The sequence below is a fragment of a genome, unplaced genomic scaffold (assembly GCF_019419815.1).
Source record: "Pyrus x bretschneideri cultivar Hongxiangsu unplaced genomic scaffold, Pyrus_bretschneideri_v1 Contig82, whole genome shotgun sequence".
Lineage (NCBI taxonomy): Eukaryota > Viridiplantae > Streptophyta > Magnoliopsida > Rosales > Rosaceae > Pyrus > Pyrus x bretschneideri.
In genome coordinates, this window is record NW_025999823.1 from 564,292 (window position 1) to 580,937 (window position 16,646).

Consider the following 16,646-nt stretch of genomic DNA (forward strand, 5'->3'; position numbering starts at 1 on the left):
CTTCTTACTTGAAAATAGTATGCGTATAATGTTTGGTTTAATTACCTTTTAATCTTCTTTTCCCTTTCTCTCATTTTGGCACTTCCAATTTAGAGCAAATTATACAAAATTATCTCAATTATGAGTCGAATCACAATCTCATACTTCATGTTTTAAAAATTATAATGTCATACCTCATTTTACGAATTTATTTCAATGTCAGACATTTTTTTGTCAATTTCCTTGTTAAATGCTAACTTAGCTTGAGACGGGATCCACTCCCAAACCCAACTAGATTAGAAAAATAATTAAATACTAGCCTCTCTGCACGCACTAACGTGCGTGCGAGAGGCATTTTTGCATCACGGGCGCTACGCGCCCCTAAATGTGTATTATGTTAGTTTTGTTCCATTATGGTTTTCAATGTATATGCTTTAGAAAGTATGATACCAAGTTTGGAGGTGAGGTATGAAATCTAGAAGATGACTGCTCCTAATTGGAAGCAATAAATTGAAGTTGTTGACGTGGATACTATCTCACACGCAGCAATGCCTATTACGGTGTTCTCAAGCACGTGCGAAAGACACTTTTTAAATCACGGCACGCTACACGCAACTTACACATTTTAAATGTATTTATATGCGAGGATTGGTTCAAAGTATAGAAACATAAAATAAAGGCGATTATCATCTCTAATAATACAGGCGGAATCTAAAGTATTTTGTCTAGAATATGTAAAAAAAAAAAAAAAGTAATAAATAACAGAAAAGATCCTTATAATTTAGTTGCAACTAAAAGTTAAATAAAAAGTATAAAAACAATCCGAGAAATTTAATTGACCTTGATGCACATGACACCAAAATATATTATGAACTCATATTATTCCGTCCTGTTGAAAATTTAATGCGTTTGGTTAAAATCAAATATTAGCATTATTTGTAATTGAAGTGCATTAAAAGTTGAAAAAGGGAATTAAACATTAAAAGAAAGAATGTAACCTTATGTTGAATTCGAGGGAAGCAAAATATCTTTGTACACAACATTTCTTGTGAAGACTCCTTCGTTACCGTGTAACTCTCCTTTCTTTACCAAGACTTTTATTGTAGACGCTGAAACTCCTCTTGATAAAGTCACGTACAATTGTCCATGACTGAATACGTGATCTGGTAGATAAATACCCACATTTGGTATTGTCTGCCCTTGTGATTTATTTATAGTTAGTGCAAAACTCAATTTCACTGGAAACTGTTTTCTCATCATTTCGAATGGGAGTCCTGCACTTTCTGTGGTCTTTAAAGAGATTCTTGGTAAAAACACTCTAGTTCCAGCAAATTGTCCAGATAAGATTTCGGCATCAATTAGATTATTGTAAGCTCCATGGCAAGCCAGTCTTGTACCATTGCACAACCCCATCTTCGGATCGATATTTCTCAAAAGCATTATCGGGGCACCTTTTTTCAAAGTTAACTGATGAGGGGGCATTCCACCAGGTGAGATTGAATTCAAGAATTCTTGTTGATACAAATTTCTCACATCGTCCTCAACTGAATCGAAAGAGTATAAGATATGTTCAATCCCCGGAAATTTATCGATGATCATTTTATTGATTTTGTCAGCATCCTCATTTTTTGGTGTTATAATTGCTCTTTCCACCAAGTATCTTGCATCACATACATGACATTCCAAATCGGGGAAAACTTCACTAACCAATTGGACAATGGATTCTTCACCATTCCATGGAATAACCATAGATGATGGTAATTGCATCATGTCGTCTATCATAGTTTCTTGTTCCCCATTACCAACATGAAGTAAGAACTCTGAAAAGTCTTGATCATTGATGGATCTCATGTTATGCCTAAGACGAATGATTTTCACGTGTTCCCAAAATGAAGCATTAATCATACTTGCTTGCATCAATTCAGATCTTGTACCTTTTGGAACAACTGGAAGAACTTGTCGAAAATCTCCTCCAAAGATTATGACCTTTCCTCCATATGGTAGGTCAACACGCATTATATCTTTGAACGTTCGATCGAGAGCCTCAAATGCAAACCTGTGTGCCATTGGTGCTTCATCCCAAACAACAGCTGATGTTTTTCTTATCAATTCTGCCAAATCTGACTGGATACTAATAGAACATGTGGAAGATGCATCTGGACTGAGGGGAATTTTAAATCTAGAGTGTGCTGTCCTTCCACCTGGCAATATGGTTGTTGCAATTCCAGATGTTGCTGTTGCCAATATAATATGACCCTTACTCCTTAAGGTTGCTAACAAAGCACGATATAAGTATGTCTTTCCTGTCCCTCCGGGACCATCCACAAAAAATATGGCATTGTCTCGTTGTTCAATAGCAGACACAATCGAGTTATACGCTGCCATTTGGTCTTCATTTAGATTTTGTACCGCATTGAGGTCTGCTTCAGAGATGTCAAGTGAAACTTCATCTTGTATTTGATGCGAGAATTATATGCACACAAATTAAACCCTCTTTTTGTCAATTGTAGTATAAGTATAAGTAGGGATCGTTCTGGACTGGGGATTAGGAGGGATTGCTAAAACCTTGGAAACTGACTAAAAAAACGTAAAAACAAGATAAAACACTAAACTAGACTCAAAGAATGTGAAACTAAACGTTAAAACACTAAGACAAACCAAAAGACTCAAAATGCTTTAAAAACACAAACTAAATTGATTTCTAACTAAATTGAACAATAAAGTAAAGGGGGATTGGATTTGGACGACTTTAAACTAAAAATGAAAACTTGGAAATAAAACAAATTGTAAATATGGATTTGACGGAAATGAATGGATGGGAAGCTAGCTAAGGGGTTCATCTCCACATATGTTATACTTGCATACAAAACGATGTCTAATTGCTTTTCAATAAACCATGAATTCTCAACGCCCCGGGTTAATTAGGTCCGCTTAAATTAACCGTCAAGTTTTCCTTAAGTTAATGAATTGGATGATTGCATACGACAATCCAAAGCATTCCTCACAAGTTCCCTACATGAATTGCATAATAGAGATACAAGCAAGAATCATTAAGCATCATGAAAACTATAAGTGTTGACGAGGCATTCGTTACTATGATTGCATGAAACTTATGCCAAGAATATGTTTAACACGATTGTTTATAAGCAACCTCCACTACTTGTGAATATAAGTTCATAACTATTACGTGAAACTCACTTATATTCTAGCGTCAAATTCATGCATGAAAATTAAGCGTTCATTCTTAATAAACATACATAAATAGGTTATCAATCAAACAGTTAAACAAATTGAATTCACAACTTATGAAACGTAATTAAAAGTAATCAAATCATATTACAAACATAAACATAGTTTCGAATCACCCCCTAGCTAAAGGGGGTTTATTTCCTCATACGTACAAAACAAAGAGAATTGAAATTAAACATTGAAATCAAAGAAACGCCTAAACATTCCAACAACTCAATCTTGAATTGTATGAACGTTTAGGCCCTCTTATCTTCCTCTTTATTGTAGCATAAGGTCTAGGGATAGTTGGTTGGGGGGATGGAAGTGTTGGGAAATTATGGAAATGGATGAGGAGTGGTGGAAATGGAAGATGGTTTTTGGATTCTAAGGGAGACTCACGGCTAAGGAAGGTGGATGTGTTTGTGGTGTTGTGTTGTGTTGTGAATGAGATGAGATTTGAATGAATGAATGCAAGGGTATTTATAGGAGGAGTGGAGATGTATATGGCTATTTGTTTAAGGTGTTTGTGGTTGCAATGATGAAGAATTGCATGTGGAAATAAAAGGGAAAATGTGGTGAAATGATGAAGTAGGAAGGTGGAAATGCATGTGAGATGTTGGAAAGGAAATGGGAATATGAGTAGGCCATGGCATGGGAGTTGTTTTGTTGGTGTAAATGTGCCATGGTTGCAATGATGAAGAATAAAGGGTGCATGTGGGGTGGAATTGAATGAATGCAAAGTGAATGAATAATGAAATGAGTTAAAGAGGGAGAATGTGGTGAAATGATGAAGTAGGAAGGTGGAAATGCATGTGACTTGTTTGTGGAATAAAGAATGAATGGTGGAATGATGAAGAGTTGCATAAAGAATGCATGTAGGGTTAGCTAGGTTGGCTTTGTTTGGGTGCATGTGTGTTAATGGTGGTTTTGCATGTGAATTGATGGATTGTTTTTGATGGAATGGATGGTTCTTTGCATGGCTTTTTGAAGTGATTGTGGGCTTTGGAATTGGAAGGAAATGCATGGCCTTGGGGTTGGTTTAAGAGAGAATGGGCTAGGCCCTTTGTTTTATGTCCAAAATGAATACAAGGCCTTCAAATTCGTCCAACACTTTGGCTCCAATCATATGCTATCCATTCCAAGCCCAATTTTGCTCCAAAATGCTCCAAAATGCATCTTTTTGCTTCCTTAGCCATATGAACCTAAAAACACACGAAAATGGCTTAAACTACTAAAACAACTATGAATTAACAACATAGATGCACGAAAACAAGCTAAGTAAGTCGCCTAAATATGCTCCTATCAGTATTATCCTTGGAATTGTGTTGTCTCTAACACAATCTTGTGTTATTTGTGGTAAATCGTAATCAGATATAGACTTACTATGTTGCACTAATAGTCCGTTCAAGTCTTGCAAAAGCTTGTTCAAGATAGAAGTATTATTTGTGGTACTTGAAGCAGAATAATCTTCCACCATAAATGAATGAGATTCATCCCATAATCTTCTTACTCCATGTGGCTCACAATAAACTAAGATGGTAACAAACAACCTTCGCAAAGCTGACGGCATGCGAATGTTAGTGGCTTCACAGAGACATTGTCTGATGCTATCATCATCTTCTAGCAAACCTCGTTGTTCCACTGCTTTCTTAAATGTTGGTTGTACAATGTCATTGACTATTCTTAAATTCTCAAATGATGTTGGTCCTCTAACATGATTAAGAAGGATGCGTAAGTAGAATTTTTCACCCTCATTCGGCGAGACTGCATATATCCGGCCAATAACTTTATGGTTATTCATCCTCTCACTCCAGAGTTTATCTTTTTGACTCCATTTGAACCGTTCAGGGAATTCCCTGTATAAGTATTGTCGTGCTTCCGGGCAAGTGGTATTCTTGGTAAAAAACTCTGTCAGCATAGTCATCGAGTTAGTGTCATCTGCCAAAATATCTGCTACTCTTTGGTGAGGGTAAAAATGAATAGTTTGTCCTTCAGGAAGATGAATTTGTAATCGTTCCACCGATGGATAAAGTCGATTAGTTACAAATTTGAATATTCTCCATAAAGCTTCAGGTGCACAAACCCATCTTGCATCAACAAACTGCTTTATTTCATCTTGAATAGGTTCATGATGGACTTCAAAAGCTCTACTCGGTCGGGACCTTTGTAAACATATTTGTACAGATACTTGACACTTAATGCTGCAACAAATCTCAACATTAATATGACAATCATATCTGAGGAGTAGCCATGAGTTATACGGAATGACCCACCGATTATCCACCATTATACGTGCATTATGATCTAATGGGATTGGATCATGATTATCTCTTCTACGATAGACTGGATAAGAATCATTTCCTTGAACTGTAGTTAGTGCAAATGGCTTAGGATAATTTCGTTTACAGCTACCACGTTTCATACAGGGTGACCGTGAATTGTGTATTCCACATGGACCATGTATCATATGCCTTAAGACGGCACCATACAATTCAGGCTCTTCATTTGGATTTGGTATTTCAGCCCGTACCACCTGATCATAATCATCTGGACTATTAAGCTTATCATTTTCTTCTAACATGAGAAGCATGTGAACATGGGGGAGACCGCGCTTTTGAAACTCAATGACATATACATATGCAAGAACTTTGCCTAAAACACCTTTTTTTTATAACATCATTCTTCAACTCTTCAAATTTTGCACGAAAAACCCTTGTAAGCAAATCTGGTCGATCTTGTGGTGTTTGGCCAGGTAGTAGCTCATCACTTATTTCTTCCCAAGTTGGATTACATGTCATTGTTAGGAAAATATCTGGTCTTCCATATTTTTGAACCAAAGTCATTGCATCTTGATACCTTTGATACATGTCTCGGGGACTACCAACAAAAGATGATGGTAATATAGTCCTACGACGACCGACGTCTCCTGTATTTGTTTTGTTATAGGTCGTTAATAAGTCTAAATATGTTTGTTTTGTTTCAACCTATTAATAAGTCTCATTTAATATGACAGAACATGAACTTAAAGAATATATGTTTTATTATAAACTGATTAGCTTCATACCTGCATTATTTTGTCCTGCAATTAATGAGTCTTGCAGTCCTCGATAAAATTCAGATTGAATTGTGTGTTGATTATTACGCATCCATCTAAGCTTTTGTGATTCGATCTTGACGTAGTTATCAACTACATATTGTTGCAATAGGCGGCCACCACGAAGTAGAAGCGATTCGTCGTGTTGACGGATCTAAAATGATAAAATTCATTGTTCAACACAATATAAGTTTTAAAAATTAATATTGTATTCATAGAGATGAAGGTCTTAGGTTACCTGAAGAAGATACGAATAATAGTCACAACATGTCACTTTTCTGCTGTTGTTATTTCGAGTATTCACATCCCATCCATATGTTCCATAAGGTAACAACAATGGATATTGTAAAGGGTCATAGTAGCCGACACAGTCTTTGATACTCTTAAGTTGACCATCTGTAGTTTGCGCAACAATATCTCGACCTCTAATGTTTTCTGATCCTTCACCACCTACTATGATTGCAGCAACCTGAGATGCAGACGGTAAACAATATTGTCGTTGATTCGCGGGCTGCTCTTTGATAATCAATCTACAACTTTGCAAATCTTGACGTTGCGCAAGGTGGTGAAATGTTTGCACAAATGGATTATATTGATTCAAGATTTGTTGGATTTTTTCAACCACATCTCTGTTTAATGCTTCACTTTCTCTCATTCGATTGTCTATTTCATGAGCTGTGTCATATATATACATTTGTAGGAATCTCGGTCTACTATTTCTAATAGGCAAAAGACTTCCAATCTTATGATATATGGAACCTTGAGCACGAAATGTGTAAATACCACGTCTTCCTGTTGCTAGGTTTTCGTCAACATGAACTCCCATTGAAGTGAAGGCAAAAATGTGGTTGTAAGCTCGTATATTCTGCCTAAAATGTCTTCCCTCGGCAGATTGGTTGCAAAAAAGCTCAGTCATTTCAGGAGGGGACGGTGCCAATGGTAGAGCAAGCTTTCCACGTAAGCAACACATTTCAGATGTTTCATGAGAGAACAAACGGGCATGACAATCTGGACATGTGGTTGGATTTGGCATGTGAAATCTTGGGATTTCCATGTTTTCATTAAAGTTTCTAGCACAATTATGAATTGGCCTTCTTCCCATAGTATGATGTCGAGGTGGTACGTCCTCGTTAGGCTGGATCTCATTTTCATTAATGAGATTAAAAGCATCTGCTTAAAAAGGAAACATTAAAGGTGTTTCATGATTTAGAGAGCATAGTTGAAATTGTAGGTATTAATATTAAAAAATTATACCTTCATTGATGATGGGCAGATAACAATGACTCATTGGAGTATTCGAACTGAACGATTGCGCTGTTGTATTTTCTGTTATAATCAAATGAAATGGAAGTAAGGTAATAAGTAGTGTTTACAGTAATGATGATATTGATGTTTATCTTTTTCAAAGTTGTACTATGGTAGTTTGTGCGATTACCATTATTAGTGAAACTTTGTATTAGTCCATCCCGAGGCAAGCGTGTCCTATTCGATCAGGCAATTTGCCTTATATGAGTTAAGCGCATTGTTCTTGGAACTTGATTGTTGCTGCCTTCTTCAAACGGCACTATGTTTAGTCGTTCAACATGATTGCTACTGCCTTCATCGAACTGCACTATGTTAGGGTGTTGAACTTGATCGGCATCACCACCAAATAACATTATGTTTGAGCGTTGAATTTGTTGAACACGATAATTGGATCGTCGCCGTGCTAAATATTCGTGTCTTTGGCTTGAACTCATTGAATTCCGCCTCATACGTTGTTGATCCCGCCATTGCTCTCGTTGGCTTTGTGTCTGATCAGTAACATATGCATTTTGTTGCTCTAAACCAAGAAACGTAATGGTGCACGAAAAATATTAGTAAGCATAGAATATTATTTAAGTACCTACATACGTATTTTTTTTCCTTTTGTTTTTGTAATTGAATCATTGGTATACATTACGTTTTTTTTTTTTTTTTTCGTTTGATTGAGACTGCCTAGGTCACATAATAAGTGGCAGAGGAAGAAGAAAACAAAGAAAAAGTGAATGTTTTGTATTTTGAGCTATTTTCTCTTTAAAGTCTGTAGCTTTTAGTGATCAGAAAAGCAAAAACTGTGGATTGTTTTGGATGCCAAACCTTGGATGAATTAATGTTTATTTTAATTGATCACAGAAAAGAAAAATACATTTTTTTTGGATGAGAATGGTTTTCTTCTTGCCGTTTTCGGATGAAAATGAATGCAACGCCAATATCTCTGAATCTAGGGTTTATTAAAATTTAGTGAATTTCATGCACTGAATCATTGATTTATGATTTCATTTCTCTGATTTGGGTTGTGCTTTTTGCTTCCTTTGATTTTGCATCTGTGTAATTATGTGCTGCATGTTTTTTTTTAACTTCACAATTATTTCCATTTAGTATCGATGTACTATATCTTTATGTGATGTTATTTTTATATTTTTCTCTTAACTATTATACTTGAACTGTTATTCCAAGTTTACATAATATTCCTTTCCTTCTTTGTTTATTTTTATTTTTATTTTTTTTATTTATTTATTTTTGTTGTTTGGAGTACTTGTTAAAACGTTGGTCACTATGGTAAATATATACAATCCAAATGTTGAAATTATTATAGACATAACAGAATTATTAAATGGATGTTTGCATTGATAGTACAAAAAGGCAATGACAACTTAGAATCACTGATTTGTTCAATCTTAATATATTTGTCTTAATAATTTGTCTTAATAATTTGTACAAAAATGTTAATACAACGTACGAATTGAATCGAGACAAAAAAAAAATCATAGTTACCCGCAGATGTCGATCCTATGTTTTCTTGGTTTACTTCCGTTTGATTTTGAACTATATTGATTGAGTTCAAGCGGGTTTGATAATTGGCACGACGTCGTATTGAAATTCGAGCCCGCTGTGATGAATTCATAGATTGTCGTCTTTGTCTTTGTTGATTGCTCCTATGATTTTGCCTTTGTTGATTACTCCTACGATACCTTTGGTCTGACTGTTGAAAATTGTGAATATTTGTTTGTCCAAAGTCAACTTCTTCATTGCCAACCTACATTGAGAAATTGCTAAACAGAATGAATTTTATTTTATTTTTGAAAAAGAAGAAAAAATATATCATCTGTACAAAAGAGGAATAATGCAGATAAGGTAACAACCTCTGACATATCGCTTCTATCAATTCCCTCCATACTTGATATGTTGTAGTCCTCCAAACCTGTAAAAACTCGCCTCTCGACAACATCACGATACTCTTGATGGATGGTGTCCCAGAGTCTGCATGTTTTAAGTTAAAAAGTAACACTATTTTATCGATTAAAATTTGCATGTAACACCTCAAAAATATTAAGATTATATGGTATGGAGTCAGACATGGCGAAAAATATAAAATTTACAGCAGAAAGATGCTTAGAAGCATCCACTATGAGAACTGGTCTGCCGTTAACATCAAGAAATTCGTGTACATTAGTTTTTCCTGTTTCGGCTATACCCTGCACTCAATCACAGGATTCGGGAAGTACCAAAAACGAAACTTTAATCATAATTGCATTATTTTTCTGCTTCAAAGGGGTAAAAAAAATCCAAAATGAAAGAAATTTCCCGACGTAAAATGTAAGTGACAGAACATGTTCAAGCAACAACTAATGCAAATTATGCAATTGAGCGAGCTAGTGAAGGATAAGTATTAACACACATAAATTATCTAATTTGAAGCTCATATCATGCGCAGCAAACCAAAACAAACAATTCAACTGGAAATTTGAAATTCAGATCAACCAAAACAAACCAAAGTCACTTACCATGGAAGATTATCACAAAATCGCATACTAAAATTTTATTAGATTTGGCATATACCTAATGTCTAAGGGATGCAATCACATTCCTTGCAGCAACAGAATAACATATACTTCAAAATTTCCTATTCTTGGCTTCAATTTAATATCAATTTTGTTTGGACTGCTATGAAACTACCACCAATTGTGAGCGAACACGGATCAAACCCTAACATTTCAAATTTTCCAAGATTTCAAAACTTCTATTTGCAAGCATAAATCACAAAATAAACACCAAAGAAGTCAATCACTAAGAAGTCATCAAAAACCAAAATCAGATGCCAAAAATCCATAAAATTAAAAGAATTAAAATATGGGTTTTATTAATCGGATAGTGAATCACTACAATACCACGTATAATGCTGAGAACTAAAATATGGGTTTTTTTTTTAATTCGAAAAAAGAAAGAGGGTAATGATTTTTCTTCACAAACCTCTCTAACCCAACGAAGCGGGCTCCTATCAAGTCCTTCAGTTAACATATCTCTTCTGGGTTCTTCCTTTACCTGCACAAAAAATAAAAAAAAATTAAAAACCCACAAACCAAAAACTAAGGAAAAAAAAAATCAATTTTTTTTTTCTCCACAGGTTCTGACAGAGAAAATTGGAGAGAAAATTGAAGAGATAGGTAGAAAGATCGTTAGGAGAGGATCAACTTTCTCTCTTGGGCAGAGACCAAATCCCGGCAGGGATTGGCCGGAATCAGTTGATGGATGGTGCGGGTATCATATCAGATGGCAGAGGGTTTTGATACGAATCTATAGGCTCCGACCTTGCGCGATTTCGCTGCCATCTGAAAAAGTGATGATGAACAGCAAGGTTCCAGACCAAAACCCGGAAGAAAAAACTTAAACTAAATCAAAATTAAGTGAACAACACAACACATTAAATAATTTATATTAGGGTAGGGTTAGAATTGAAAAGGAGGAAGAGGGATCGGAGGTGGAGGTGGAGGTGGCGGTGGATCAGCGGGAGTGGAGGTCGGCTTACGGTTTAGTTGCAGACAAATATGGGAGCGAGATCTGCTAAACAACAAATTTGATTCAAAGTGGAGAATTTAAAATTGCCGGCAACTGCAAACAGTTTTCTCTAATAAATTAATTAAAATCTCTAATAAATTAATTAAAATAAACTAATGTGTAGGAGGAACATAAATAACAAAGAAATACAAACCAATAATATTAAGATTGACAGGAGCAAAAAGATTGAGAGTTAAGCATGACATAGGTTCTGAATTGAATTGGTGATGGTAAAAATGGAAAATCAAGACATCAATACCGGCTCGAATTTTTCAGAGCTTCCACTTTGTAGTCCCAGTCCTTATTCACAAATTTGCCAGGAACAAAGAAAATGAAAAGAGAGAAAAATCAAAACTGGGTGAGAACTGAAACCTGTAGAGAAATAGTAGTGAAAGAAGGAGAGAATATGGAGTGGTAGGCTGCAGTTAGAAAACAGAATGAATAGAGTTGTACGTGGAATTGTGTGAGGAAGAAGTTTGATCAGAAAATGGGGGAATAGAAGATAGACGTGGGTGGGTTGGTTTCCTTGTATGGAAACTGCTATGCAGTTTGAAAATTAAACGTGCTAATCCTGAAGATTTTTCTCCCCACATTGGTTGTTCTCTCTCCTAAAATGGAGGAGTTATCTGTTTCTTTTTCTTTTTCTGTTAATAAAACAAATTTTATATTTTTGTATTCTGACAAAAATGTTCATGAGTTTTTTAATCTTTTATATTGTGTCGGTTTTTGTTTTTTTTGTTTGAGGGTTATTTTAGTCTAGAATTTTTTGGTGAAGCCTTGAGACACCAAAGTTGATTGCTGGCTTTCTAATATTAAAGACTAGCCTCTCTGCACGCACTAACGTGCGTGCGAGAGGCATTTTTGCATCACGGGCGCTACGCGCCCCAAAGATGTGTTGTTTTAAATATTCGTATATTTCTTAAGTGATTATTTTACAAATTGTGTTTGTGTCCATCACAACAATTTCTTATTATTTTCAATTTTTTATTATGTTCAATCATCTAACTTAGTTTTTTGCACCTGCCTATTGTACCCAAAAATGAAATTTATGAATTGTACACTAACCAATCCACTTTTTTTTCTTTTTTTTTTTGCTTGCTATTATTATGGTGTCTTTTTTTTTTTGTTTGGCTGATAGAATTTGATTTCACGAAATGAGCTATGCTTGATCATTATTATGACTTTGGTAATTAAGTTACTCAGTCTAGTTAGAATTTTGTTATCTCCATCAGTACCATTTTACCCTTATATATTGTACAGAAGAAGATCAAGAGTTAGGTTCCTTAAACTCTCATATAAAAAATAAAAAAATATGCTTAATTATTTAATGTTGTATGGAAAATATGAAATGATCAATATATTTTGTAACATGAGGATTAGTGGCTGTATTAAAAGGGTGCACAACAACAATTTTTTATTATGGCGGACAAAAAGGTATTATGGGCAATATTTGGCGTCATTCGAGCAGGTTGGCAGATCATTTGTTCAATGGTTGTGTGAATGGGATAGTTGATGCAGTTAGAGGAGTGAGTACATAATTATGGGGGTGCCATTTTGGGTTGGGACTGAGATGTTCAACATTAGAGCATGGGCCAGGCTACGTAGTTCCAATTGCTTGAGTTGAAGAAAGGTTGATGAGATAATGGTGTTACCGTACAATCATCCCATCATTCCAAAGTGATAATGGTGTTATCGCATGCCATATTGTCATATTGCCACATTTGTTGAATAATTTAGGAGCATATATTCCATCCAAGTTGCACATATGTGAGTAATCTCTCATACATTATTTACTATTTTGTCTTTAAAACAACAACGAAGATAAAATGGGAAACATATACTATTTATAAATATAAAAAATGAAAATATGACATGTAATTTGATTTCTAAATACATATTGACAACACTTAATGTCCTTAAATCAAAATGTTTCGGATTCATAAGTTTTCAATCAAAGTTATAGGCTAGCTAGGGATGAACTCCTAATATATGAAGCAAAGCAAAATATGGACAACATGTACATATGTAAACATAGCGCCTACGTGTGAAATCAAAGCCATGCTTGCCACCCATTTGCTTGCACTTGATGCTTTAGATTTTCATGGTTAATCTGCAAGCAATGATGATAAAATAAGAAGTCTAACTATAATGCACAATCCCAACTATAAAGATTGTAAGCAACTTAACCTAAATACCTTTAAGTTTGACAATTTTCTCATGGCAATACTTTTACTCCAGTTACTTGTAGAATACTGAAAGATAAATATATTTGTCAAGTTTGAGGTAACAAATTGTAACAATATTTACAAAATTAAATAATAAGAAATATTACCTTAATCTTGTACTTCAACCTTTGTACTTTGAGACGAGTGTGATGCTTGTAAAACTGACAAAAAATGCAATTTTATTTATATTTGAAAATTGAATGCAATTTGAATTTATAGTATACTTTTGTATGAAAATAAGAGAAGACTTACTGTATTTCGAAAAGTTGTTTGGCCACTGTTAATCTTTTTTTTGCACCCATAAATTGTTTTATTTTATTTTATAATTTGAGATAATTAATTTGTAGAATGATATAGAGAATTCCATTAAAAATAAATAGGTAAGAAATGGTGTTGTACCTTATTTGTTGGACTTTATTCCAAATACGTATGATCTGAGGAGTTGTTGAAGGTTTTAATTCTTCCACAGCCTTTTTCATGCGCCACCTATATATTGAAGGTATATATAATGTTAGATTTCGTGTAACAAATTTGTATATAATTTAGGATACATATGATGTGAGAATTATACGCACACAAATTAAACCCTCTTTTTATCAATTGTAGTGAAGAATGTAAGTAGGGATCGTTCTGGACCGGGGATTAGGAGGGATTGTTAATCACTTGGAATTGACTCAAAAACGTAGAAACACAATATAAAACACTATACTAGACTCAAAGAATGCAAAACTAAACTTTAAAACACCAAAACAAACCAAAAGACTCAAAACAGCCCAAAAACACTCAAAACTGCCTTAAAAACACAATCTGGGCAGTTTTGAACACTAGACACAACTTTGGACGAAAATTGGTTTTAACTTGACCTAAGACACTTAAAAACACAAACTAAATTGATTTCTAACTAATTTGACTCAACAAAGTAAAGAGGGATTGGTTTTAGACGAATTTAAAAACAAAACTTAAAACTTTGTAAAACGAACAGATTTTAAACGAATTTGGATTTAATTAATGGATGGAAAGCTAGCTAAGGGGTTCATCTCCACACATGTTATACTTGCACACAAAACGATTTCTAATTGCTTTTCAATAAACCATGAATTCTCAACGCCCCAGATTAACCGTGAATTGCACTAATTAACCCTCAAATTTTCCTAACGTTATTGAATTGGATGATTGCATACGACAACCCAAAACATTCCCCACAAGTCCCCTACATGATTGCATAATAGAGATACAAGCAAGAATCATTAAGTTCTATGAAAACCATAAGCATTGACGAAGCACTTGTTACTATGATTGCATGAAACTTATGCCAAGAATTTACTTAACGCGATTGAGATCATCAACCTTTACTACTTGTGAATATAATTCCATAATGATTAGGTGAAATTTCCTTATATCCTAGCATCCAATTTATGCATGATAATTAAGCGTGCACTCTCAACCAACACACACAAATCAATGTAATTCACATAGATAAGTAAATTGAATTCACAACTTATGAAACGCAATTAGAAGTAATCAAATCATATCGCAAGCATAAACATGTATTTCGAATCCCCCCCTAGCCAAGGGGGGGTTTAGTTCCTCATACGCACAAAACAAAGAGACTTGAAATTAAACATTGAAATCAAAGGAAAAGAAACACCTAGAAATTCCAACGACGCGAACTTGAATTGCATGAACTTCCGAGCTTCCTTCTCCTCCTCCTTGGTGCGGCAAGGGTCTAGGGACAGGTTTTAGGGCCTTAGGTGTATGGATGTATGGTTATGGAGGGATGTAGTAGTGTTTAGGGGAAGGGGATGGTGCGGCAAGGGTCTAAAACTAGGGAGAAGGGTGTTTGGTGGCTGCGGCAAGGGTGTGGAGAGGTTTGGACGAATTTTTGTAGTGAATGAAGGTGTATGAGAGGTGGTGATCTGATCTAGGGGTTAATATGAGTATATATAGGCACTTAAAACCCTAGGCTAATCAGATATGGACTTGAATAACCCAAATCGACTAGGAAATAGGCTTAGAAATCAGAAATAGAGAGGGATAATGCTTCCTAGGTGCGGCAGGTATGGGATAAGGTGATAAGACTTCTAGAATGCCTTGCAAGGCAAGGGAAATTAGATTTCTAGAAGGGTTTGGGCGCCACCTTTGTAGGAGGTAAGATAAGGTTCCTAGAATCATGCTTTAAGTGCCAAATTTGTAGGGAAAAAGGGATAAGGGTGCGGCAAAGCTTAGGGATAATGTTTAGGGCTTCTAGAAAGCCCTAAAACTAAGGAGAATTGGATAAAACCCACGACAAGGATAGGATAGGGTGTCCTAAATGGATAAGGTGCCCTAAATGGATAAGGACTCCTCATTGTACTTGGAAACTTTGCCTATTAGGATTAGGAAACCTTGTCTTCATCATTCCTTCTTCATCTTGGACTCCTTTTCCTTCTTGGACTTGGAAAACTTCTTTGTTGCTTCTCTTGAAACTATTTGGATTTTGCCTTTCCTATTTCAAGTAGGAAACCTTGTTTGAGTAGGAATCTTCATTCTTCTAGGAATCCATCTTCAACTAGGAAACCTTGCTCATTAGGGACTTTCCTACTTCAACTAGGAAACCTTGTTCATGTAGGAAACACCATCTTCAAATCTTCAATTTCATCCATCCTTTTGGCTCCAAGCATATGATGTCCATTCCAAGCTCTAATTTGCTCCAAAAGGCTCCAAAATGCATCCTTTTGCATACTTTGCCCTTAAAACCTGAAAATACATAAAACTAGCTTAAAAGACTACTTTACTAAGGAAAAACACTATAAATGCACAAGAACAAGCTAAACTAAGGTGCATAAATATGCTCCTATCAACATACTGCTCATGCTTCTTCTTTTTCCACTCTTTGAGAATCAGTTGGCTTAGATCAGTAGTTTTTACTCCGACAGATATCTCCCAACCAGGTGTAAAAATACAGACACGTCTATTTGAGATCTTATCAATAGGTTCCTTCTTCATTTTTTGTGGGTATTCTTGTAAATATCCTAAGAATGAAAACAAATAATTTTTAAAATTACCATAGCACACGTACAGCACATTAAGATAATCAAAAGTGAAACTCATAATCTGACCGAAATTTTAAAAAACACACAATGAAGATTTCAAAGGAAGAAGTTAAAAGAACCCATATGAAGCTAAACCTGGATATTCATACAATTACATATTATGCTTACATGAAAATGTGTAAAATGAGTACAACCATGCAGGGAAAAAAGTGAAAAAAAGAAGCTTACACC

At 35.1% G+C, this 16,646-nt stretch overlaps 1 protein-coding gene and 2 long non-coding RNA genes across 3 annotated transcripts; all 3 read right to left on the reverse strand.

Moving 5' to 3' along the window:
* Window positions 1–978: 978 nt before the first annotated feature.
* On the reverse strand, window positions 979–2,364 carry LOC125473314 (ATP-dependent DNA helicase pif1-like). The gene has a single exon (XM_048575966.1). The coding sequence runs from the start codon at window positions 2,362–2,364 to the stop codon at window positions 979–981; it is 1,386 nt and encodes a 461-aa protein (XP_048431923.1).
* A 10,734-nt stretch (window positions 2,365–13,098) lies between these two features.
* LOC125473324 lies at window positions 13,099–13,593 on the reverse strand. Its single transcript, XR_007255240.1, has 3 exons — window positions 13,491–13,593; window positions 13,354–13,410; window positions 13,099–13,268 (listed from the first exon to the last, which is right to left on the reverse strand). It is a non-coding gene; the product is annotated as an uncharacterized LOC125473324 (long non-coding RNA).
* A 189-nt stretch (window positions 13,594–13,782) lies between these two features.
* LOC125473325 lies at window positions 13,783–16,335 on the reverse strand. The gene is made up of 2 exons (XR_007255241.1): window positions 16,229–16,335; window positions 13,783–13,869 (listed from the first exon to the last, which is right to left on the reverse strand). It is a non-coding gene; the product is annotated as an uncharacterized LOC125473325 (long non-coding RNA).
* Window positions 16,336–16,646: the final 311 nt, after the last annotated feature.